The sequence below is a fragment of the Drosophila pseudoobscura genome, chromosome 4, assembly GCF_009870125.1.
Source record: "Drosophila pseudoobscura strain MV-25-SWS-2005 chromosome 4, UCI_Dpse_MV25, whole genome shotgun sequence".
NCBI classification, from domain to species: Eukaryota; Metazoa; Arthropoda; class Insecta; order Diptera; family Drosophilidae; genus Drosophila; species Drosophila pseudoobscura.
The window spans coordinates 27270066-27293814 of record NC_046681.1 but is presented as its reverse complement, the minus strand read 5'-3'; the positions used below and the strand labels follow the sequence as shown (position 1 = coordinate 27293814).

General features: G+C 46.3%; 2 protein-coding genes across 6 annotated transcripts; one reads left to right on the top strand and one right to left on the bottom strand.

Moving 5' to 3' along the window:
* The first annotated feature begins 88 nt into the window (after positions 1-88).
* Positions 89-19310, top strand: Traf4 (TNF receptor associated factor 4). Of its 5 annotated transcripts, XM_015180873.2 has the most exons (3): positions 89-309; positions 628-694; positions 17385-19310. In XM_015180873.2, the coding sequence occupies exons 1-3, from the start codon at positions 104-106 to the stop codon at positions 18576-18578; spliced, it is 1467 nt and encodes a 488-aa protein (XP_015036359.1). In that variant the 5' UTR covers positions 89-103; the 3' UTR covers positions 18579-19310. The 5 variants fall into 5 exon arrangements, with proteins under 5 accessions (XP_015036359.1, XP_015036360.2, XP_033235394.1 ...); XM_015180874.2 differs by lacking the exons at positions 89-309; positions 628-694 and adding an exon at positions 9895-10521; XM_033379503.1 differs by lacking the exons at positions 89-309; positions 628-694 and adding an exon at positions 16799-17014.
* Positions 19311-19312: 2 nt separating this feature from the next.
* On the bottom strand, positions 19313-22526 carry Vps53 (vacuolar protein sorting 53). Its single transcript, XM_001356953.4, has 4 exons — positions 22339-22526; positions 21769-22275; positions 20532-21706; positions 19313-20465 (listed from the first exon to the last, which is right to left on the bottom strand). Exons 1-4 carry the CDS (start codon positions 22441-22443, stop codon positions 19559-19561), a joined length of 2694 nt encoding a protein of 897 aa, XP_001356989.2. The 5' UTR covers positions 22444-22526; the 3' UTR covers positions 19313-19558.
* Positions 22527-23749: the final 1223 nt, after the last annotated feature.

The window sequence follows — 23749 nt, the reverse complement described above, 5'->3', positions numbered from 1 at the left end:
TGTCCCCAGAGCCCCCGAGAGTCTCGCGGCTTTGTTGGTTAATGACTGGTGCGCCATATTTGGCCAGATCGAAGCGGTAGGCCGCTCCCTCTCCCCCGGCAAGATGCCCGCCCCGGCCGCTATAAAGGCGGCCTCTGGTCACACGACCAAGCTCAACAATGGCAAATCTAACACCAGCCACAATACAAATAATAATACGAATACGAATATTAACAACAGCCACAACACATTATGCAATTCGATCGCCCATCTAAGCGACTCAAGGACCAATCTCACTGTCAACACGCCCACCACCTGCCAACGCTTAAGGTAAGGCATTTTTACAGCTCTTCTTGGTCTATGCGCCAGCTATTCGAAACAAGTTTATCTACTATAATTCCTAAAGTGTTCTTCCCTTCGCAGTGCGATTGCTGGATTAATAAATTATGCTTCAGAGTGGGTCTGTCTTTTGAATGTGCAAATATGTGTAATTTGTCGTGTACGAAATTAATGAAATATTGATTGAAAACTATCCAGGCTCTCCCGACTTTATAGCTGCCTTTTCAAAGACATTTTATGAGTAGATTATCATCAACAGCATTTCATTAGATATTCCTATAAAATGTTGAATTTTCTTGTATTCCACAGCGAAATGTTTCGACGTTCGATAGCCAGCAGCACCCAATCGAGTTCCAGGGAGAATACCTACGAAGAGGTAAGCTGAGCCATAGATAAGCCATGCCAATTGTAATTGTAATTATGTAGATCGGGATCGCGATCGAAAAGAAATATTAATGAAGTATTGTAAGGGAAAACATTTCATATTTCAACCCTAGAAAAATAGATCATTCTTGCGAGTACCTGCCTTGGGAATCCTTGCTTGAATGCACATCAGAATTCGACTAATTAATCAAACAGAATGCCATTCCGAAGACCAGGGAAAACAAATTGGAGTGAAGAAAGAGGCGACAGCAGAGGGGGGAAGTTTCCTTTACCCCTGCGGAAAACTGGAAAACTGGCTCAAATTTCCAGGCGGTCCAAGTTGATTTACTTTTCATAATAATAAAAATCTTTTAGCAAGCCCCTTCACACACATCAAAGGAACATAATTTACAAACAACTCAAAGACGGAGACTGCCTACCGTGTATCTGTATCTGTAGCTATGGCTATGCATATCTATGTATCTATAAGTGCGTGGCGTGTAATCCGAGCCAGTGGCCTAAGATTCAGGGAGCAGACGCGCCCAGAAGCAGAAGCAGCCGACGACGCGTTCAATTTATAAACAGGCCGAGCGCTCAAGTGTGCCAGCTGCCAGCCGATGTATCTTCGAGATACCTTTTCTATGCCTTTTCCTATTGCTAAGATGCTGCGGCAGGACCAACGTACCGCGCCGCATCCAATGGCATGGCATCCTTCGAGGCGGCAGGCAATGACCTGCTTTGGAATGTCAGACAAAAACATCTGTCGCCCTGTCTCTGTTTCTGTACAAAAGGGATCGCCTTGGGGTATATTCATGGATCCGTCCGGGTGTCCGGGTGTCCTGGTGTCCTTTCCCTTGTTGTTACAGGCATCGGCCTCCTCGATTTGGCGCGCAGTTCGACAGCCCGACTAGGATGTCTTCGATTCTGGTTTATGGAGCCGCTGCCCTCCGCACAGGTTTCTGCCTGTCTTCTGACTCTTCTCTGCCTCGCTCTCTCTCTCTCTCTCTCTCTCTCCTGGAGCACAAAACATCTGCCTGGGCTGGGTGAGTAGTCCTTTTGATAGCTCCGGGGCATTAATTGAAAGTAATTTTCTTCTTGGACTCTGAAGATGGCGGCATGGTGATAAGCCAGTCATGGGCATCAGGGCCAAGGATTGTTGCTGTTCCTTGTGCCTTGACAGTTTCCGGTTACAGGAGATGACAACCCCCAGTTTAAGATCAAGATCATATCCTACCTATGATGTGCACTTAACTTAAGATCTGCATTGTATTGCTCATTCCAATGAGTTATTTCAAGCTCATGCGTATCTCATCTGCTGGCTAAGTACCATTCTCCACTCCATTATGATCTGGATTATATCCACATAAATGAATAGTGATTAGCTTATCGAAGAACCATTGGGACCACTTATGGCACATCTGTTTCTTCACTCGACATTACACAACAACCAATGTGTCCGACTTCAGAGTATTTTCGATGCCAGACGACCGCAAAAGTCTTGGCTTGCGATCTACATAAGGCAAGCCTCATGGGCACTGCAGTTCTTCCACTGCCTGCCAATGTATCTGGCAGATATGCTTGCCATAGATATAGATATAGATGTGTGTAAAACGCATAAAATGGCAGATTACCACGCTCGAATGCCTTTCTTATGTGAGCTTTGAATCGATTTCATTTGGAGCTGCAACCGCAGCTTCGGGCGAAGATGCAATTCGAGCTGGGGATTGAGATGCAGATGGAGGGGATCGCATCTCAAGTTGAGCGTGTGGCAGGCAGACGACGTTTTGCTTTTCTCCGAGCTGATTCTGATCATCAGCATCAGTAGCGTCATTGACAGTTGGTTTCATGTTGCAATTAGTTGCGGCAACTGATAGATAGCAGTTAGTGAACCCTAGCCCAAGTTCAGCTCGGTTTCTCCTGCTAATCTAATGTGGAAAGTGCAAGTGAGTGCACTCAACTCAAACATTTCTCTCCGCTAAGTCTTCTTTGCCCTCAGTACTCGCTCGCTCGTATATTTGTTTGCGTTTTATTGCAGCGGCCTAATCAGAAATCAAATATTTTTCTACGCCTCTTGGGTTTTATGGCTGCCGTTGCGGTTCATTCGCCTGCATCGCCTCTGAATCGGAATGGGGATCTTGGATTGATTGGTTGCACTCAAATATTTGACAAGACTCCTCCATAGATTCAAACTACTGTGTGAGACTCGAGTCGGGAATGGAACTGGAAGCCGGGAGCCCGCTTACTTTCGGGGGAGCCGATAGATAGATGGCCCCTAATCGGAACACTTGTTTGTCCCCAAAAATGGGCCCATAAATTACATTTACTTTGCATTCTCAAGGGGTGATGAACCTGCTCGAGCAGTTTTTAATTTTGTGCTTAATTGTTTGATTTACGAGGCTAAGAAACAATTTTCATATTTTCAAATAGAAATATATTCTATCTATGAGAACCTATTGATAAATTCCTATTCCATTTAAAAACTTTTGGATCGTTTTAAGTTGTGCGACATTATTTGACACAATTTCCACCCTTTTAAAACTTTTCCCACTTATAAGTAATATAATAAATGTCACCTTCTATAAAAATGTCTGTTTTTCAATAGACATGCGATGGCAGCCCGGACTCCAGTCATGTCTAGGGCCTGAAATCGCGTCTTGGGTTCGCCCTCGCGACCTCATTGAAATGCAAACAGTTACAAACAGTATAGGGTGTATGCCCCTCTACCTCGATCTGATGATCTGTTCATGTTATTATTAAAAACACCTAAATGGGTCGCTTCGAAGGGGATTGGGTGGGGTTCTAGGCACTGGGTACTGGGTACTGGAGACTATGGATGGGTCGTGTGTTTGTGTGCTTTGTAGTGCAGCACGTACAATAAATTAGTGACATTATAAAAAAATTAAAAACGTGAGCTCCTCTAGCGGGGAATATTTTGACAATAATAAGCAGCTTTGTGTGTTGGCTTGTCTCCACAGCGAGACCCCAGCCCCAAGAGCCGCCAATTCACAACTCAAATAACGTGACATGGAATGACCAAACCCCAAGCCCCAGGTCCAGAGCAGAAGATTGGGAACTGGGAAGAAGTTCGGGTACGAGTGTGGCGTATGGAGATGGAGTGTGGAGTAGCAGCTGGCTTTGTGAATTTGTTGTGTTTGGCTTTTGCTTTATGCGTTTTTATGTTTTATAGTGTAGGCCTCACAGGCCCGACTCGGCCCCGCTCTCATTAGCATGCCGAGCACGAGAAGTTTATACTTTTCAGCTCTTCTTCGTTTTGTTGGTAGCGGACGGACAGGCACAATTGTCAATAAAATTACTAGCCCGGCTTACAGCACGCACTCCACTCAGTCCGGGTCGGGTCTCACTTTGAGACATTTACAATCCGTACCTCCAGCTCCAAACAATTAACGAAATGAAAAGGCCGTTCGGCCTGATCCCACGCTTTTTCAGCTGATCGCGAGTGAATCTCACAGTTTACAAAAACCAGGGGAAATGTGCGGCATTTAAATAATTTTTCGATGCCAGCCCACACAGCCGCCACAAGCTGATGATTTGTATAAATTTTATTGTTGAATTTATATGCGAAAAATGCATTCCAAATGAGTCTCAACAAGATTGTTGAACAAACTTTTGTTGGCGTGAACTTTTGCGCATCTGTATCTGTATCTCTGTATCTGTATCTACCTCCATGTGTGTATCTGTATCTGCTTCTCTGCTTGTTTATCATAATCGTATACAGCGGAAATAAAGAAGACACAAAATGTTAGATACAAACCCATCGAATTCTACCTGAATCTCATCCAAGAATTCTTTTCCCGCAAACTGGTGAATGAACTGAGGAATTATATCTTTCTCTGTTTCTCTCCTGCCTATCTGGGGTTTTCTCTAGCCCAACAAATCTCTTGGCCATTACCAGCTTTTTAGCTGGAAATTAGTATGTCGTCGCACTTGACTTTATCTACGCACAGCGGGTTGGGTTTGGCAGGGAAAGTCCTGGGACAGGACCGGACCCGATGTTTTGCACACATTGCCCTTTGGGCAAATCCTGTGTGTGGCATGTGACAAGTGGCATTTGGTAGCACGGCATGTGGTCCGCGAGTGCATTCAAATGAAGCGTGCAGTAGTCAGGGGATTCTTCTGGCCCAAAAATAAATGTATTATCATTGATGGAATGATCTTTGGGCGAGCTAATCTGTAAAGCAGAATATCTTTCTTTTTGGCATTCGATGTACTCGCTGACTTCTTCCACGAGTACCTATATAAAACAACTTTCTATTATGGCTTCTCACTATTTTTAACCCCAAAAGAGACAACAAAATTCACAGCATTTCCTCATTAGTTTTTTGTTAGGTGGGGGCACAATGGTTGATGGCTGCTGCTGCTGCTGCTGCTGATGATAATTAAATCAACGTTGCATGACACAACTTAATCAAAACTGAGCCAAGCCGAGCCCAAGCTCAAAACTGAAAGTGAATTCAACTGGCAAAAATAAAGTATACTACGACAGATACGAAGAAACCACAAATGAGGTCAAGGAACACGGTCCAAGCCCAGGGCGAAGTTTGGAGGGGAGAGGAGTGTCGTCAACTTCCACGGTGGGCAGAACCTCTTCCCAGTGGCTCTGAGCTCTAACATTAATGATATTTCTGGAGATTTGAATAGTCTCCCAAAAACAAAGACAAAGCTCTCGGGAGGTGACTCGGGGACTGATGTCATTGTCTGGTGTTTATCAGCCCATTTACGTGCCAAATCAGCAGGTGAAAGTGTTGCAAAATGAGAGGCGCACAAGCAAAGCAAAACAGCGAGACGACTTTGAAGTGAAAATTGTTTTTCCCCGCTCCAAAAAGGAAGGAAAATTCGCAACGAAAAGTGCACTCCGCCAGGCAATGGAAATTTTCCCACACTCTGGAGTTGGACGTGTCTGAACTTTGATTAAACCGAATTGGATTCCATTCCGGCGCGGCGCGGTGCGGATCCCAGGTCCCAGGTCCCAGTCCCCAGGTCCCAGGCTGTTTCTCGGGTAATAAATGTGTAACATTCTGTAATAGCTATCGTGCCACATGGAACCCCATCCTCCACTCCACGCCTCCTCCATGTCTCTGAGTCATGGGTGATTAGTCAGCTGCGTGTTGCCAGAACGGAGCAAGAATTTCTGGACAAGTGAACGGCCTTTGAACAGCCCCACTGTCGGTCCAAAAGTTTTCCTTGCACCCAGCCTTTTCCCGCGAGTTCCCCGCGTTTAACGAAGCGAGTGTCACTCGCACCAATCGCTGCCATACCAGTCGCTGCACCTGTTTCCGTTGCATAATTTTCCAGAGCAAACACCACAAATATGTGTGTTCCTTTATGAGTCTTTCTTCGGACTACCATAATATTTACATGCACCTCGAAGTAAACGAGCCCAAGCGAGGCATTCCAGGCGAGGCGATGGTTCTAATGAAGTTGTGAGGGAGTGTGGCAGGTGTCCGCCGTTTCTGGGGCAACCTAAGATCCCTGTATGCACCACGCTTACCTTCTAATAAGGGATCAGAGAATAGTTCTCAAATTAGTTTATATTTATTGTTCAATTTGGGTGAAAGGTGCAGGAAAAGGTCGCAAATCATTAGGAAATATGAGTAGTTCTATAACTATCTAAAAGAGTCGTTGGATAAGAAAAAGTTGCAGAACAGCTTTCCAAAGTTATAATGCAGAAACCAAGTATGAGTAAGTGAGATATAGGAAGAGATCTTTGGATCTATTTCTATTTTGTTTTTCTATTTTACACTTTGAATCTGGATCACACCTCCAGCATTTACGTCTCATCTTTGTTGCCACAGCTTGTAGTTATTATTTTCTATTATCTCTAGGGCCTTTTATAGCTGTCAATCAATACCCCGATCTGCATTTACAGCCTTGGCAAATATAATTACAATTGTTTGCCTTTCTTTCCATAAATCTTGCTACTTTATCAGCCGAACCTCTCGGGCCTATTCTGAGAAGTACATCGCAGACTATACCTCGTGATTCTTTTTTGCACTGCTAACCATCCGCAACTAATGCAGGAGAAGAGCAAGAGCACCAGCAACCGAAAGGAGAAGAGACCTGAAAACGAGAACGAGGACTTCGACTGGATCGGGAGGAGAGCGGCGTGTGCGGTTGCCCAGGCCGTTTATTGTTCAGAGCCTTGGTCCAACTGTGGAAATCATAAAAGATCATAAATAAATAGCACAGAAGATTTACATTTGCCCGGGTATGTGCCGACTGCAGGGAGCAGCAGAGTCTGAGGGTCGGTCACACTTTAATTACTGGAGATAAAGCGAGTCTAAGCGGATCTCGGGCTGGGAAACGCACACAGAGGAGACCAAACCAGAGACAGAGACAGAGTCCGGCCAGTCGAGTGATTCATGCTGATCTGTCGCTCGGTCTCTTTCTGTGTATATCATGCTCCGTGTCCGTCTCCCTCCGGGTAATTGATACCCGAGGTGTTGATTTGGAAAACAAAAAAAACTGTTTGCTTATAAACAAAAGGCCCTGCTATGTGCTGAAGCAGCAGCAGCAGTCAGCAACAACTGAATTTTCGGGAATTTAGATAAGGAGAGCCAACACTTTTGTGTTTTCATCTGAAACCGGGGACCCAGATAAGGAAGCCATCGGAATCCAGCTTCGGTCACACCCATTGGAATAAGTAAAAGATCTCTGAACCCCACCTAAATGCAAATCAATGAACCATTAGAAACTCTTTTCTTTACGGTAGGTCCCCCACATCTCACTCCCTGACAGACTGACTTTCCTGACAGCCTGATTGTGGGTCTTCAGCCTCAACATCAACTTTAACAGCCTCCTGATAAGCCAAGCGGTGGTGACTTATCAGTGGATGGCCACAAATATTTGATCTCCAGCTTGTTATGATTTCTTGAACAAATGTTGAATGTTGAATGTTGAATGTTTATGCAAGATTAATGGTCAGGCGCACGCCTTCCGACTCCTCCTGCTCGGAGGGCCACCGAAACTTAATTTCATATACAAATTACATCACCGCCGACTTTTCTCTGATCTTGAACTATTAATTAGGCAAATTTCTGTTTGATTGGTGGCTGCGCCAGACAACGGATGTGAATGTTAATGGGGATTCAAGTTTGAAAATTGATCTGGGAACGTTTTTGGATAGGAAACAGTTCAGTTTTGTACGGGAATATTTAACTTTTATTCAACTCAGAAGTTGAATGTTGCATAATCGCATCTATACGTGCATTTCAACAGAACGTTGGGTATAGAAAAGAAAGGAAAAGAAAATATTTTATATCAAGAAAGATCTTATTTAAGCAAAAATTTAAATATTTCAAGCGTTTAATCCTTAAACGAAAATAGAAAATCAAACAAAAAATATTTGCGTACTTAGGAAAATTCAATATGTTCTCAACAAAAAAATGTAGATAAAAGAATCAAATGAACTCCGGAAATCTGCACACAGCATCTGACATATTTTTAAACACAAGAACCCATGGCAGAATAGGATCCTTTTGGTATGAGACCGATCGGATCCTCTTTTGTGCGACACCTTTGGAAATACTGTCAATAAGCGCATTGTTCGATGCCAGCCAAATGCAGCTGCTGCGTATCATTTGCTAGGCCAGAGAACAATAGAAGAGAGCTGAACAGGACCGAACAGGAATGCACAGGATCTGGCAGAAACATGTTCCAGGCAAAGGACGACTTATTGGCCAGGGAAAACGAGAGAGGCACAGACCCAGAGCATCTGCATCTGTCATGGCCGACATGTGCCAGCAAGATGCTAACGAATATTTGGCGGTAAAAGCAAAATGGAATTAACACGAACCAAAATAATAACAGTTATACTGTGGGCAGGAGGCGGGGGGAGACGCACCAATTAATCACGAGCTCTGGAAAATCTGGTCAGTCTGGAGAAACTTTCGGCTCAATGATGGCTCTGAGCTTCTAAGCGGCTTTCGGGCCATTAACAGAGAGTGATAGAGAGAGAGAGAGAGAGAGCCAGAGCCAGCTCTCTCTCTGGCTGTTGCTGCCACTCTCTCGATGCTCTTACTTGGCCAAAAGAAGCAGCAACTACTTTTCTTGGTTTTATGACTCTTTTTTTCGGCAACGGCAACATGCTCAGTCAACCTTGGCAAGGCCGTTGTTGCCGGTTTTTTATGCTGCCTGTATGGGTCTGGTCTGTGTCTGTGTGTGTATCTGTGGGCTGGTCCATGCCTGTGTATTGGTTTGCGTGGGTCTCTCTGGTATGCGGCCAACGGAAGTGCGTTCGGTCTGTAATTGCCCGGCCAAACGACATCCCTCTAGCCCCTCTCGACCGACTCCTGGCCAGCAGATGGTGCGGCCCTTTGGTTAATTGCACCGCCAATGCATTGCTGGCATCATTAGACCACCGTTTGGGTGTTCGACTATTGGGTAAATATAGCAATTACTGTATCCGTAATATGTCCTGTTGCCAAATTGAGTGGAAACCGTTGCCAGCCCCCACTAACAGGATGAGATAAATTGGAAATGGTCAAAGCACATGTAAAAGAGGAAGTAATCGCTTAAAAATGTATAGTAAATTTAGGAAAATTGCTTGGAAAACGCTTTAAGATTGAGGAATTTCAAATCGGTTGGAAAATTTGATATACTAAGAGCCAAAATAGAGGAACATGTGGTACAAAAATTTCAAATGTTCACTTGAAACTGGCTCAAAATGAAGAGTCATTTTATTATTTTATTTGCACCTTGAACTCTGAGAGCTCTCTATAAATAAATACAATAAATACTGTTTCATTAACAAAAACCACAATTGAAAGAATCGAAAGATACCCACCAAAGGTGGTCTATAAATTTCAGCAAATGGAAACATTGAATTACTACTTATTTGAATTGCTAGATTTGATGTACTGCAAAATGTATCCGCTTTCGTATGAACAGTATTTCATTATTGTACGATTTCAACCACCAGTCCAGTCTCTCTCATTCATCTTTGTTTCTCTGGCATTCTCTCTCTCTCTGTCTCACTCTCCAAAACAACTCTCCCCCGCTGTAGGCATGCAATATTCACTCTCTCGCTCGAAAGTGCAATGCCAGAGCTGATCAACGACTGTTGTCCCGCTTGCACAACCCCCGAAGATACAGATACTATATACTGTAAACCTTGATTGTGTGAGTGAGCGAAGTATCTGTGTGTGTGTGTGTGTGTGGAGTCGCTACCAGGCCCGCCGCTGCTTGCCACTGCCTGCCGCGACTGCGTCATTTCAGTTGCTTTCAAGCAGGCAACGCAAACGGTTCGTTTTTCGGTCTCACGGAAAGAAGTATCTGAAGATAGAGTATCTGTAGCTGAAGCTGCAAACGATACGCGTGCGCCGTGCGAATTTCGCCAAGTTTTGAAATAGTTGAAATCAGTGATATCAGAAAGCCAGACAACAATCAAACCAAACTTATCATGTCACAGTGCCTATAAGCAGTGAAACAATCAATAACAACAAACTAAAGAAAAAGCAAAGACTTGCCAATTGAAACACTTTTGGATTAGTTTCAAGCTACCAAGTGAAGCTACCAACGAGCTACCGGAGATCTACCAAAATGGTTCGCAGCCTGGCCCAGTGGACCAAGACGCTGAGCTTTCCCTCGCGCCTATCGCCCAACCGCAACTCCAAGGATTGCTCCACATTGGCCAGCCCCGTGCCGCCGCCGACGCCGCCACGCAACAAGACGCACAACCATTGTGCCACCTCGAGGTCCTCCTCATCGACAGTGTCCTCGTCGCACTCCTCGTCGGCCAATTCTCACAGTTCACCGACGCCAGGAAGCAATGGCACCAACAACAACAACAACAATATGCCCATAACGGAACTGGAACAGATTGTAAGTTATCCAAAAAAATGCAGATATTTCGACTGGGAGTACGAGGAGTATTTTCTCCCCCTTGGGGCACTTCCTGTTTTGGCAATCCTCAGCTGAGCAAACAGCAAAGACAACATAAAAGCTACTATGCAAAGCCATGCATTCCCTATCATCGGTGCATTCCATGCTGATAAAGCTCATTGACCCAGTTGAATGGGCCATATGGCCGGACAGGCAGGGCTTAGCCGCCACTTACCACCATTATCAATCAATCAGTTTCATCAGTTTCGTAAAACAAATACCCGTAGTCGTACCCGTATGTAGACCAACTGGGAAAGCAAACCAAACTGATAGCGAGGGGCATACGGATTTCCACACTAGATAAGCGGGTTTTTTTGATTTCAACTATCGAATATTCGTGCCCACTCCACCACATCGATCTGATCGATCTGATCGATCTGAGGCTATGCAATTACAAAGAGTCCCCACTGTTTCATGGCCAAGTTGAGAGCAATTTGCACAATTTGCTGTTTGCTGTTTGCTGTTTGACAAAATGCCGCTCACTCAGAGAGAGCCCGAACAGAGGCCCGGGCCCGCCCAGAGAGAAACCCCTGCCTGACAAACATATGGCCGGGAAAATAGACATAAAACAACGCGTCGGACGGAGAAGAAATTGAAATAAAAATCCGAAAAGCAAACAGGATGTAGACACGCTTGAACAGCCCTGAAGGGAATGCTACGGTATGGAGTATGATATGGGATGTGCAGCAGGGACAGCTCAGACAGAGAGAGAGAGAGAGACTCGGGTCGGTTGGGTACACATCATTGGGCGACACATGCACACATGTGCACAACGTGGCTGACAATTACGCGTACCCAGGGCTCCACATGGTATCGAAGGCCTCGACTCTGTGGGTAAAGGCTTACGAGTGAACTATGGAGGAGTATAAACCAGGGAATGGGCATGGGAATACCTAGAAACTATTTGTTCGTTTTGTGGAAGTTCTGATTGCATTGAAAACGTGGAAGATTCGGGGATTTTGTATTAAATTTACATGCGAGCTAAAATAAGATTCTCTTGGGATAGTATGCGATAGAATGCGGATCTTGTGCAGCAATCAGAACCCCCGTAGACCATGGTCAGACCTCGTTGGCATTCTTTTGCGAACCCCCTTTGGACATTCTCTATGGTCAATGGATTCTCCATAAAACGAGCTGCATTCATCGGAGGCCCAGCCGCACCCATAGAGCACGACAAAGTGGCGCTGAGCAACATGCCACACTTTTCATTCGTTGAGTGGAAATGGAAAATCGTGAGCAACAACAGTGGCGCCTGCGACGCATCCGCGGCAAATGGCAAAGTTGAAAAGCCCGTAGCCCGTAGCCCGTGCGCTTCAGCAGACCGTTAGACAAAAACAAAAGATACAAAAGATAAGTGGCAGAGTGGCACAGCAGCAGAGCTTATGTAAGTCAGAGTAGCGCATATTTGCCATTTGCGAAAAGCGAAACAAGTTTCTTGTTTTGGTTCGTACAAGTATTTGGCCTGCAGCGGCGTTTTAGACTAACGATGTGGATTGCGGATTGGGCCAGCATCTGGAAAAGTTGCCCAACGGCTTTTCAGCCACGGTGCAAAGTACAAACATCCTTGGCCAAAGTTAACCAGTTGCCCCAACTAAGCCACCACACCAGCCACATTACTGACGGGGGCGTCTGCCGCTGCCGCTGCCCCATCTAGTTTCCCAGTTCATGCCACAATCCCAGTTGGAATTCGAAGCATTCCTCAATTATGGGCCGTTACCTCTTGTCTCTGGCTCGAGAGAAGCGAAGCACTTCCGTCAGTAGAGAACAGACAGATACAGATTCCCACAATCTGAAGAGATCCTGTTGCTTTTCCCACACTTTCAACGGATGCCAATGCCAAGCCTGCCTAGAACGTGCTCTAGCAATGCCTTACATTTCGCTTTCGATTAGCATTCGATTAGCATGCCGTTGATAATGACACATTTCACTCTGAGACCCACCGAACCAGCCGAACCCGCCGAACCCGCCGCTGACTCAACAGATTTCTTTCTTTCGCCAGGGACCTTGTCAATGCGAAAGAATTGCGAGAATTATTGCTAATGCCGGCAAGAATTTCGACAAGAGTATGACGACCCCACTGGCTAACTGTCGTTTCCTGTCCCAGTCCAGACGGCCGGCAGCTGCTTATTCGGGCCAACAACAGCAGCGGGAAAAGGTCAGACCCGCATTTTACAGACACCAAAGAGCCAAGCAACCAAACAGCAGCTGCCAAAGGCAACAAAAACCAAAATAATGACAGCACTGCACAAAAATTCACCTGCCTGCAAAATACCAGTACTGAACGCTGCCTCTGAAGTCTGGCAACAATGCAATGGAAATCCAGAACATCAGGGGATCGTAGTCATAAACCTAGATATGAGAGCACAATCAATGGAAAATACGATCGATTCACCATGATTAACAGGAAGAGTATAAGCAGTACAGGCTTCTCTATGATTACCAACAGTACAGCAATAATGTGTGTTATTAATCCCGATCCTGCTCGAGGACATGGCTGATGATGCTGATCCAGAGCACATGCCTGTGTCTGTGCTTGTGACATCTGCTCAAAGTGATAGTACTCTTTGTGAGGGTATCAGATGCACACACACACACACACATCTTCGATGGCTGCTGTTTCCATGGGCAAAGGCAGGTGCAGAGAGGTACGGCGGGAGCAGCATTGTCTACTTGTTTGGAAATCAGCTGCTCTGAGCCTTCTCGCCCCCCGTCTCGGGCTCAGGTGAAACCAGTTTGTGGTATTGGCCATGTTATGTTTTCGTTTTTTTGCAGCTGTCTGGCTGTGGCTCTGGCTTTGGCTCAGCCATTGAATGATGTTGGTTGTACGAGTATTTACTGCTGTTGCTGCTGAAATTACATACAAGCCGAACCGAGACCGAGTTTTTTCTTTGTGAAATTCACAAAACTGCACATCAGCTGTTTTGCCCGCTCGCTTCGCATGGAAATTCGCCAGCGCTGCACTTTTGCTGCATCGGGCATCGGAGGTATCGATGCATTTTATTGGGTCACTCGATAACATCATCAGCAGCAGGGAGCAGGGAGCAGGCAGGCAGACCACAAAACAGTTGGAAGCTCTGTCGTGGGAAGTTTTGGCCTTAGGCAAACAGCCAGAAGCGATCTAATTAGAGCTCCAGCTGCGGGTAAATAAAAGTATCAAAGACATTTAGCACAGTTTTCATAGAGCTTATGCTGTTGATACGCCTCGTACTAATGGCTTACCCCTCCCCCTCCCCAAAGTGTCTTATGAATGTTGAGAATTTCTTGGGCAAACACCAACCAGAAACTCCAAATAAAAAAAACTAATTCCAATGCTCACGTACCAAATAAAAAGCATGCCAGAGGCATCGTTGGGCCCATGCCAAGATTTCCCTCTCCAGTACATTGCCCTGTTGCTGGGGACACAAATGAATGTTGGTTAGGAAATTCTGTGTGTTAACAGACGCAACGGAAGTTGGCCCAGAGGGGGCCTTAGGTGCTAAGTCCCCACTCCACAGGCATCCCACTGATGTTGATTGCATTGATGATCTTTCTGTTAGCGACTGACAAATCGTGTTACCCTAAAAGAATGGATCATTATTCATGAACATTCATTATTAAACTGAATACAATCAGATGTAGCTCTAATTTGTTTCACAAAGCTTTACTTTGCAATAAAACATTTCCATTGGCAGTGTATTTAGATCATTTATTGATGTACCTTCAGATCAATTGATTACAGCTCATGTTATATCACTTCTAATCATATTTATGGCTAAGAAGACAATTACAATAAATCCCCAACTAATTTCAAGATAATTTAAATAAATCTACAAATAAATCAGTAATTCTTACCTCCCCCCAAAACGAGCCACCCTTCAAATGAAAGTGCCTTCCGAGATCAATTTGTCTATTAATAAAAACATGACCAAAAAATGTTCCCTTTGGGGCTTTCAACAGAAGCATAAACAACGCCTTGGCATGGGATGGGTTGCTGTTTGCTGGCTGATTGAAGCCAGTCCAGACCGAAACCGAACCGAAACCTCCCCGATCTGCTGGGTCTGAGGCTGAGGCTGGGGCTGGGGCCATAAAAGCCTTAAAAATAAAACAAACTTCTTCGTCTACGAGCGCCTTGAACTTTATGGGAACTTGTTCGGATCTACTCTGGAAGGAGAGGAGGTGGAAAGTAGACTAGACCCATGCCAAGAGAGATCGGGCAAACGGGCACATGTCTTACACGGAATCGAATTCATTCGATGTCTAAAATTATAAAATTGTTTTCCTGCTTATATCTAACTTAATTTTTATGATCTGCTGTGCCCCGCCGCAGTGCTGCAAAGTGCACCCAAGTGGAGTGGAGCATCGTCTGCCACTCCAGGAGACTCCAGGGGTAGAGATGGTCCCGTCCCCCATAAAAATAAAACACAATCCGGCAACTGCTGCGGCTGCCGTTGTCCATAAATAATTATCTTCACTCTTTTTATTTCATCTCTTCTGTGTTTCCACTTTCATTTTGCTGAACATTGATTTGATTTTGGAGTTGGTGTCTATCTGTCTCTCCGTCTTTCTTTTTTTTTATTTTATATAGTTTTATAGTTTCTTTTTGTTGTACTCGTATTTCCTCTGCATGAAATTTGGCCACGCTTTCGTGTGGAATTTCAATTGGATTTGTCTAGAGCTTTACATAAGAACCAATCAAATGGAATGACGGTCTCTGGGCGGTTGAATAATGCTTCATAATTATAGGAAATACTCGCGGTTCTCTGCTACTTTTTGGCACTTTAAAGAAAAGCAAAAGTTGCCTAAAGTCATATAATTATATTATTATATTATATAACAAGCAGCAAACGACCTCAGCCACTCCGCCGGAGAAGTGGAAGTCAAAGTAAATTAACCTCGACAAGGAGGGATGGGCTGGTAATTGCCTCTAAAAAAAACTTCATCTGCTTTATAATTGTTTGGTTTCCCTGTAAACAGTCGGTATTCGTTGACAAACCGTTGGAGGAGAAACCATCTTTTGATCTCTGACTCTGTGCCTCTCTGCTGCTGCTCCGTTATGCTCCGGGTGCTGCGGCTCCATATCCATGTTCTTCATTAAAACATCGACATGAAACAGGCAACGAATATTTGTGTAAACATGAGCACAATTTGTTTATGGTATCTCCAGTTGAGGTTGAGTGGCAGCTACTTCCTCCATGCCCCAAGCTGTGGGTGGCTTTAAGCTTCATTCAAACTTCATTTCAAATGGATACGAGTAATTGGTCCATGGCCCTCTAGAGAGTTCAAATTCGATGCTACAGTTCAGCGCCTAATGGTCTCAAAGTTGACATAAAACAGAAACAAAACTCGTTTTCACGTTAAATGAAATTACCAGCAAAAGGCAGTTCCATAGAAATATGTGCTCGTATGTATTATATTTTACTTCTTCTCTGTTTTATACTCTATGCCCATTCGGACGCACATGGGATCCGATCTCAACTGAACCATACAGAGACTGTATCTCTCTCTGGCTCTCTGCTGCGGCCCCTTCCCCCTGCACCCTGCCCCATGCTCATGTGTTAATTGCTTATTATATCTTCGTTTTAATGTCGCGTCTACAAGTTGTCTCTTTCTCTGGGAGTTGGGTACCCACAGACTCATGCCCCGACCCATGCCCATGCCCATGCTCATGCCGGGGGCAGATGCAGCGACATGTTCATTTATCAAAAGTCAAGCCACGCTCTGGCTGGGGCTGGGCGCCCCCCACCCCATGAACAAAACTGCAGATAAGGTCAATTAAAAGAGTCAACCGGAAATGTCGCGACGCTCGCTTAGGAGCTGCACGGAGCCGTTAGGGGGCGCCTACCATAAGAGTCTCTCGTGCTGGCATATTCCCCGAATTGGTTTGTCCTCTGCCCATCTGTATATATTACTCATATTAATGATTACCCAAATATTAGATGTCGAAAATCCATATGTATCCATGGTTCGGAGCCCAGAATGGGGGCGTTGTAATTAGATTAGGAATCCAGGCACTCAGCCAGCAACAGGCTGTGGCATGCAACTCATAAATATTTTCGCACAACAACGCAATTTATTATTTTAATCTGCCGGATGTGAAGTCGCACTCCTCGGTCCCATTCCCCAGCTGCAATTAAAAGGAAAATGAAGCAAAGAGAAATGCAGAATTGCAGTTGGAAAAAAAACGATATCTACTGGGGAGCCAGTGAAAAGCGGGTGCAGTTCTTATAGGCAAGAGGCAGTCAACCGATGAAGATGAAGTCCAAGTGTTCGGGAGAGTGCCCAAAATGATCGTTAGAAGCAACGTCGCAGTAGGACAGGGAGGACAGGACAGGAAGTGTCTGTCTAGGTGTGCCTAAGAACATGATCGCTCATGTGTAAAATAGTTGACGGGTTTTTTCCGTTGAGAACAACCGTGAACGAGAGGAACAAAGAGGAAAAACAAGGTGCAAAGCAGGTAGCCGGAAAATCAATATCATTCAGGTTGGGTTGATCGAGAGATAAGCAGGGGAAGCATCCTCGAGGGCTGCTTATCGGGTTTTGTAGGCGATTTCCAGTCACCTATAAATGGAGGGAGGAACCACTCAGATCACAACAGTTCCCGTCCAACTTCCGCACTTGAAAAGCCGGTTTTTCTTAGATGGGTTTTTGGCAACGATTTGGAAAATTTCAAAGCAAAGTAAAGCAAAGTTTTTTATACCAAACGAAAGTGTGAAAGTTTTCTATTCAATGTATAGATCGTGTCCATATATCAACCTGCATATATTCCAATATATCTCATCTTGAACGATGACTAATCTCCGAATTTCCCTTTCTTATATTTCCAGATCTATCCCGGTCCAGATCCCAAGCACATCATGGGCTCCCTGGTGTTCTGCATCCACCACAAACAGGGCTGCAAGTGGTCCGATGAGCTCCGCAAGCTAAAGGGCCATCTCAATGCCTGTAAGCACGATGCCACACAATGCCCCAACAAGTGCGGCGCCCAGATCCCACGGATCATGATGACCGATCATCTGCAGTACACCTGCACAATGAGGCGCACGCGGTGCGAGTTCTGTCAGAGCGAGTTCTCTGGCGCCGGGCTGGAGGAACACAACGGTAGCTGTGGCCAGGAGCCAGTCTACTGTGAAGCCAAGTGCGGACAGAGAGTTCTGCGCGGGCGGATGACCCTCCACAAGTCGAAGGACTGTGCGAAACGTCTCCGCCGCTGTGCCCATTGCCAGCGCGAGTTCTCGGCGGACACACTTCCGCTTCATGCGGCCCAGTGCCCAAGGGCTCCATTGGCTTGTCCGCAGCGCTGCGATGCGGGTCCGATTGCCCGCGGAGAGCTGGAGGCGCATCTGCGCGATGAGTGCCAGTCGCTGGCTGTGGCCTGTAGCTTCAAGGAGGCTGGATGCCGCTTCAAGGGCCCACGGCAGATGCTGGAGGCGCACCTGGAGAGCAATGCGGCGGCTCATCTGTCGCTGATGGTAGCGCTGAGCTCGCGCCAGGGCCAGCAGATCCAGATGCTGAAGTCGGCAGTGTCCAAGCTGTCCATCAACTACACGGGCACCCTGCTGTGGAAGATCACCGACTGGTCGGCCAAGATGACCGAGGCGCGGGGCAAGGACGGCCTCGAGTTGGTCTCGCCGCCCTTCTACACCTCCCAGTACGGCTACAAGCTGCAAGCCTCCATGTTCCTCAATGGCAACGGACCCGGCGAGAACACCCACGTCTCTGTGTACATTAAGGTGCTGCCCGGAGAGTACGATGCTCTTTTGAAGTGGCCCTTCTCGCACTCCATCACGTTCACGCTGTTCGAGCAGGGCGCCCAGAGCGGCCAAGGGGGCGTGGCCGAGTCCTTTGTACCCGATCCCACTTGGGAGAACTTCCAGCGACCCTCCAACGAGCCCGACCAGCTGGGCTTCGGATTCCCCCGCTTCATCTCGCACGAACTGCTGCACAGTCGACCCTTCATCAAGGACAATACCGTCTTTCTGCGCGTGAAGGTGGATCCCAGCAAAATTGTGTCCGTCTAGGTACCAGAGACGAAGGACCCCGACCCCACCATTAGCCCTAGACATTTACTCGACTTCTGTAAATACTGTGTATTTAAATTTATGAGTAAATCCTACCGTAGCCCACTCCCTGTACAGCCACGGGCCCTCAGCGACAGCTTCGGGCGGCAGTTAGCCGGAAAGTGCTAACTGGCCTTGGAATGCTGTCCCAGACCGACCCCCGACTGCGTATTAGTCATATTCACTCGTATTCAGCATCAGCTTCAGATTCGTGGACTAGGTTCTTGCAGTGCTGGAATTAAACCAAAGCATACATACATACATACATCTATAGAATATAAAATAATAACTTAATGAAGATAGTACTACCGCCTTATGGGTACGCCTAAGTTTGTGTGTTAAGTCTTTTGTTTAGAGATTTGTATTTTTGCGCGCAATGCGAACACTTTCAAAAGATCTTCAAACTAGACCGTACGCTCAAAAATCAGTTTGTGGATAATAAGTTGCATGTACATAGAATAACCGAGATACCGCAATCGCAATCGTAATCGCGACCGCAACGGCAATCGCACCGCAGCCCTAGTTCTAGTTCTAGTTATAGCATCTAGCATCTAAACCAACGCATTAGTCATTAGTACCATGAACATGAACGTAAACCATGAGAATACAACTTTCAGCATAGTCAGAGATAAGTTTGTGTTTAAAAACTAAGAAGTCAAAACTACAATAAAATCAACTATTCGAAGAAAAGAATCTTTACATCTTTACAAACATATTTTAATATATAAAACGATAAGTTCAGGGCAGACCTAAGGAACTGCAAGTGGATTACAACATAAATTGGAAATGGTTTTGGTATGCTATCTTTCTTTCCAGTTAAATCTACATGCGATAACTACATATGTATATCGAAACTTTAAAGAACTTTGTCAAACTCAAAGGTGCTGCTAGAACTTAATGGAATGATGGGTCAGAAGGGATTACAAATACTCGTAGTTTGACTAGGGAAAGCGTTTCTTCAGCAAACTTTCCAGCTTCCGAATGCCCGTCTGGGAGCTGCCATCCGCATTCTTGTCCGCACTGCCCGTGAAACTGCCGACGCTGAAGATGAAGGCCCGCTTGGGTGTGGCGGATGAGGCGGTTGTCGTTGTGATCGTTGTAGAATCACCTGTGGCACTCGAGGCACCTGGCTCGGCATCATCAACAATGCCTCCCGGATGAGTGTGATCTGTGCTTTGGGTTTCCTCATCGCCGCTGGCGACTGGCTCAATTAGACCACTAACCGCTGCCGCCGACGCCGTGTGCTTGAAGAGATCTATCAGCTGCAGTTGATCCACTCGCTTGACCGCTTTCATGTCAAGAATCTTCTGATACTCTGCAATGGTGATGTCTGGCAGCAGCTTCAGCACCTGCTGCGTAAAGTGTGCTGGCGGCTGGACTGGAGTCATGACCACCTTAATAATCATTTCGGCCCGCGTCATGTCCTTGACCACCACCTTGGTGTAACTGGTGGGCGCTTTGCGATTCACACTCGACCCGACCGAAGGCAGCTCCAGTAGCGCCGTCTTCAGCGAGTGCGTGTCCAAGAGAAGCTGTTCACAGCCCAAGACATTATTTGAGCCATCCGAAAGGGTGAGCTTGCATCTGTACAGCACATTGATGAACTTCGGAATGAAGGCGGCCACGAAGCGATGGCAAAATTGTGTAAAGTATTTACGTGAGCTGGCTAGCGTGTCCCGGATGGTGGGCACTGTCTGCTTAAAGTTGCTGCAGATGCTGTTGATGAATGCGCTCTGATCTCCCACGTTGTTGATATGCTGCCATTGCACCTTCGCCATGGCCTGCAGCGAGGTCTCGCATCCAGCCTCCAGATCCTGAACCAGCAGTTGGATGCAGTTGGAAATTATTCTACGAAAAAAATCATATAATATTAGCATTGCATTCTGTAACGTATACAGAGAGAGGAGCACTTACCGATGGAACACATCCTTTTCCTCACTCATATCGATCTTGGCGACATAGCCAGCGGTGACTTTCTCCTTCAACTTGTCCTCCAGCTGCTGGACCGTCTCCAGGCAGTACTCGCCAGTTGTCAGGACGCAACAGATCCTCACGAGATCGTCGCGTGTAAATCGTTGCGTATCGCCCTCCTTGAGGAAGTTGTGGAACACCTGGCCAGCAGCCGAAGAGAGGTTTTGCATGTCGCGGGTGAGCAGAGAAACGCTCTTGCCAATGGAACTGCTGGTGGTAGTCGGAACGAGCTTAGGGGTGCTCCCCTCGAGCACCTTTGCGGCGTACTCTCGAAGGTATTTCTTGAAGACCAGAGCCAGGTCGTACATGGGTTGCTCGTTGCTCAGTTGATTGCACTGTACCATGCACTTCTTGTAGAACACGAACAGATCTCCAGAACTGGGGTACACGGTGGTCTTGGCCTCGGCGAACTTGTACGGCTCCCGGGACATCTCCACGAACTTGTCCATTAGCTCGGACAGATTCCGATCGATGCTGCGTATGTAGATATCCAAGTGGGATTTGAAGCACTGTCCGATCTGGTCATGGAACACAGAGATGGCGACAGGCGCATCTGCCCCAGAAGGCGGCACCAACACACGCGTCTGCTCCGCGGGCGTGGCTCCAAGAGTAACTCCCGTGAAGCGTTTTGATAGCAGTTGTTCGAAGGCCTGCGTCTTGTTGATGGCAAAGAGTAGCAAACGAACATCGATCTCATTGCTCCGCTTGGCCATTATCTGCGACAGCTGCTCGCGCGTCTGCCGACAGAACTCCACGGTTATGCGCTCTGAAACTTCCCAGTCCAGTGGAAAGACGGGTCCGTACTTGTCCTCAAAGTCTAGCAGGTGGCGCTTGAGCCATGCATATCGCTTGTCGATTTTGTCCAGCCAGGCTATGTCCTGGTTCTCATGGAATAGGTGCATGTACTCTTCCAGCTGCTGGGCAATGAACCATTTGAGCAACTCCTTCTTCACTTTTGGATCCAGCACGGACATAACCTTGCACGCATCCCCCAGTTGATTCAGTCCCAACCTATACTGCTTCTGGCCCGAAGGCTTGGAGGCAAACGCCTCCTTGAAGTCCTCGGTGATTTGCTGCGCCAAAGTCACCTGTATTTTGTCTACGCTCTGGGAGAGATTCTGCAAAAAGAGTATGTATGCATGGATGCATAAGGTTCAAAGAGAAATCCATAAGCACTCACCTTGATTTCCTCAATGTCGGAGAACTGCTGGAAATGCTGATTAACCTCTGTGATGGCCTGCAAGGGATTCAGAATCTCCCCGTATGACCGCCGCTCAATCAGCTGGTTAAGGCTCTCGATTCCTCCGACCAGCATATGGAGATGATTCAGCGTAGTAATGGCCGATGTGAGGTTCCGCTTGGCACAGTCCAGCTGCTTGATGTCGCGCGTAATTTCCTTGACCATCTCTTCCGTGCGCTCGGCACGCGTCTTAACGTCGATAATGTGACTGAACAGGGAACTAATCACCTTCTGCGCCTCGCACAAAGCCAGTTGTCCGTCCTGCCCCGTGTTGGTCTGCCCGCGCACCACGGATCGAATGTTGTCATCTATCAGAGACACCTCGCACTGCATCTTCTGGATGGTCTCATCGATGCCCACCAGCGATTGCTCGTTGGGGAACAGCTGGTTGATGTAGTCCACGGTGTTGAAGTCGGGTGCATCCATAGGATCCTCCGTTTTTAGGACCTGAAAACCGACCCACAGCATTGCGCTAGTATAAGGTATTTTGCGGCGTTGGCGGTTTCTCACCTTGTCGATGACCTGTTTCACCTCCTTCGAGAAGTGTATCTTGTTGTTGGCCACCATTTTTTCGGTAGTAGCCTCCGTCTCCACAGCCACACCAGCCTCGCTCATTTTAATTCGTACGTTGAAATTTCTTAAATTATGTTTTTTTGTTATGGTTTTTTGTACGTTTCAATGTGACCGCGGATTTATTTATCAGTCTGGCCCTCAGAAATATACCAAAATATACCGTAAATATACTGACGAATTCAAGTTCTATATTCCGTGGAATATATTACCAGCAATATCATAAAATGTATATAAAATATATAATAAAAATATATTATAAAATATTATACAAATATAATATATATATAAAACTAGCCACGCCTACATAATTTCCTAAAACAGAGCACATTTTTAGAACCCCTTCCCCTCAACGGGAAAAATTTGGCATTAGGTTTGGTCAAACGGCTGCACCTTAGCATTGGACTAAAGAAGCATCTACGCGTCCACGCCAGCGAGAAGACATTCAAGTGGTCAACTGGCACAGGTTCCTTTAGCTTTTGCTCCTTTCTCTATTGCAGTTCCAATACAAAGTTGAGCTGGAAGTTACGAAGGCCACTGTCAGTGGAGCTATATTCCATAAAGTGGCCAGAAATGGTGACACTGCGCACGTGAGAACTGGACATCAGGACATTTACCTTGGCCCCTGGGGGATGGGCTTCCATCATTGGCAAGCGACGCAGGGCATGGACCACACACCAACCAGCAACTTTGTCGAGCGAGCTAAAGAAGATTGTGTTCGGGTAAGCCCTCAACCACGCGTATCTGGGTATTCTGGTCGAGATTTTGATGCCGTTCGGCAGTCTGGATCCTCACGATCCTGGGAGAGTTGGTCCTGCACCGATCTGGCCCTATTTACCCGAGATATAGCGTTCCGAAGAGTTGGATTTTGCATTTCATTATTATACTGGCTTTTCCGTAGGCTATATTTCTGCTATCCGTCAGCCGATCGGAGTGCGGCATGTCTTTTCGTGATCGGGAGAGTCCTGACAATCGATTGCAATCGGAAAACGGGACATCCATTTTTCCACGATTTTTGCAAAAAATCATGATGGTTACATCATTAAATTTGCCAAAAATCGGCCTCATTTTCATAGTCGAGATTTTGATGCCGTTCGGCAGTCTGGATCCTCTCGATCCTGGGAGAGTTGGTCCTGCACCGATCTGGCCCTATTTACCCGAGTTATAGCTTTCCGAAGAGTTGGATTTTGCATTTCATTATTATACTGGCTTTTCCGTAGGCTATATTTCTGCTATCCGTCAGCCGATCGGAGTGCGGCATGTCTTTTCGTGATCGGGAGAGTCCTGACAATCGATTGCCATCGGAAAAAGGGACATCCATTTTTCCACGATTTTTGCTAAAAATCATGAT

What these genes read in the sequence shown, in the direction of transcription:
- Vps53 (XM_001356953.4), bottom strand. Translation starts at nt 22,443, where the DNA reads ATGAGCGAGGCTGGTGTGGCTGTGGAGACGGAGGCTACTACCGAAAAA. An exon ending in CCGACATTGAGGAAATCAAG is followed by an intron (nt 21,707 to 21,768) that starts GTGAGTGCTTAT and finishes CTCTTTTTGCAG; the next exon opens with AATCTCTCCCAGAGCGTAGA. An exon ending in GAAAAGGATGTGTTCCATCG is followed by an intron (nt 20,466 to 20,531) that starts GTAAGTGCTCCT and finishes TTTTTTTCGTAG; the next exon opens with AATAATTTCCAACTGCATCC.
- Traf4 (XM_015180874.2), top strand. Translation starts at nt 10,240, where the DNA reads ATGGTTCGCAGCCTGGCCCAGTGGACCAAGACGCTGAGCTTTCCCTCG. An exon ending in TAACGGAACTGGAACAGATT is followed by an intron (nt 10,522 to 17,384) that starts GTAAGTTATCCA and finishes TTATATTTCCAG; the next exon opens with ATCTATCCCGGTCCAGATCC.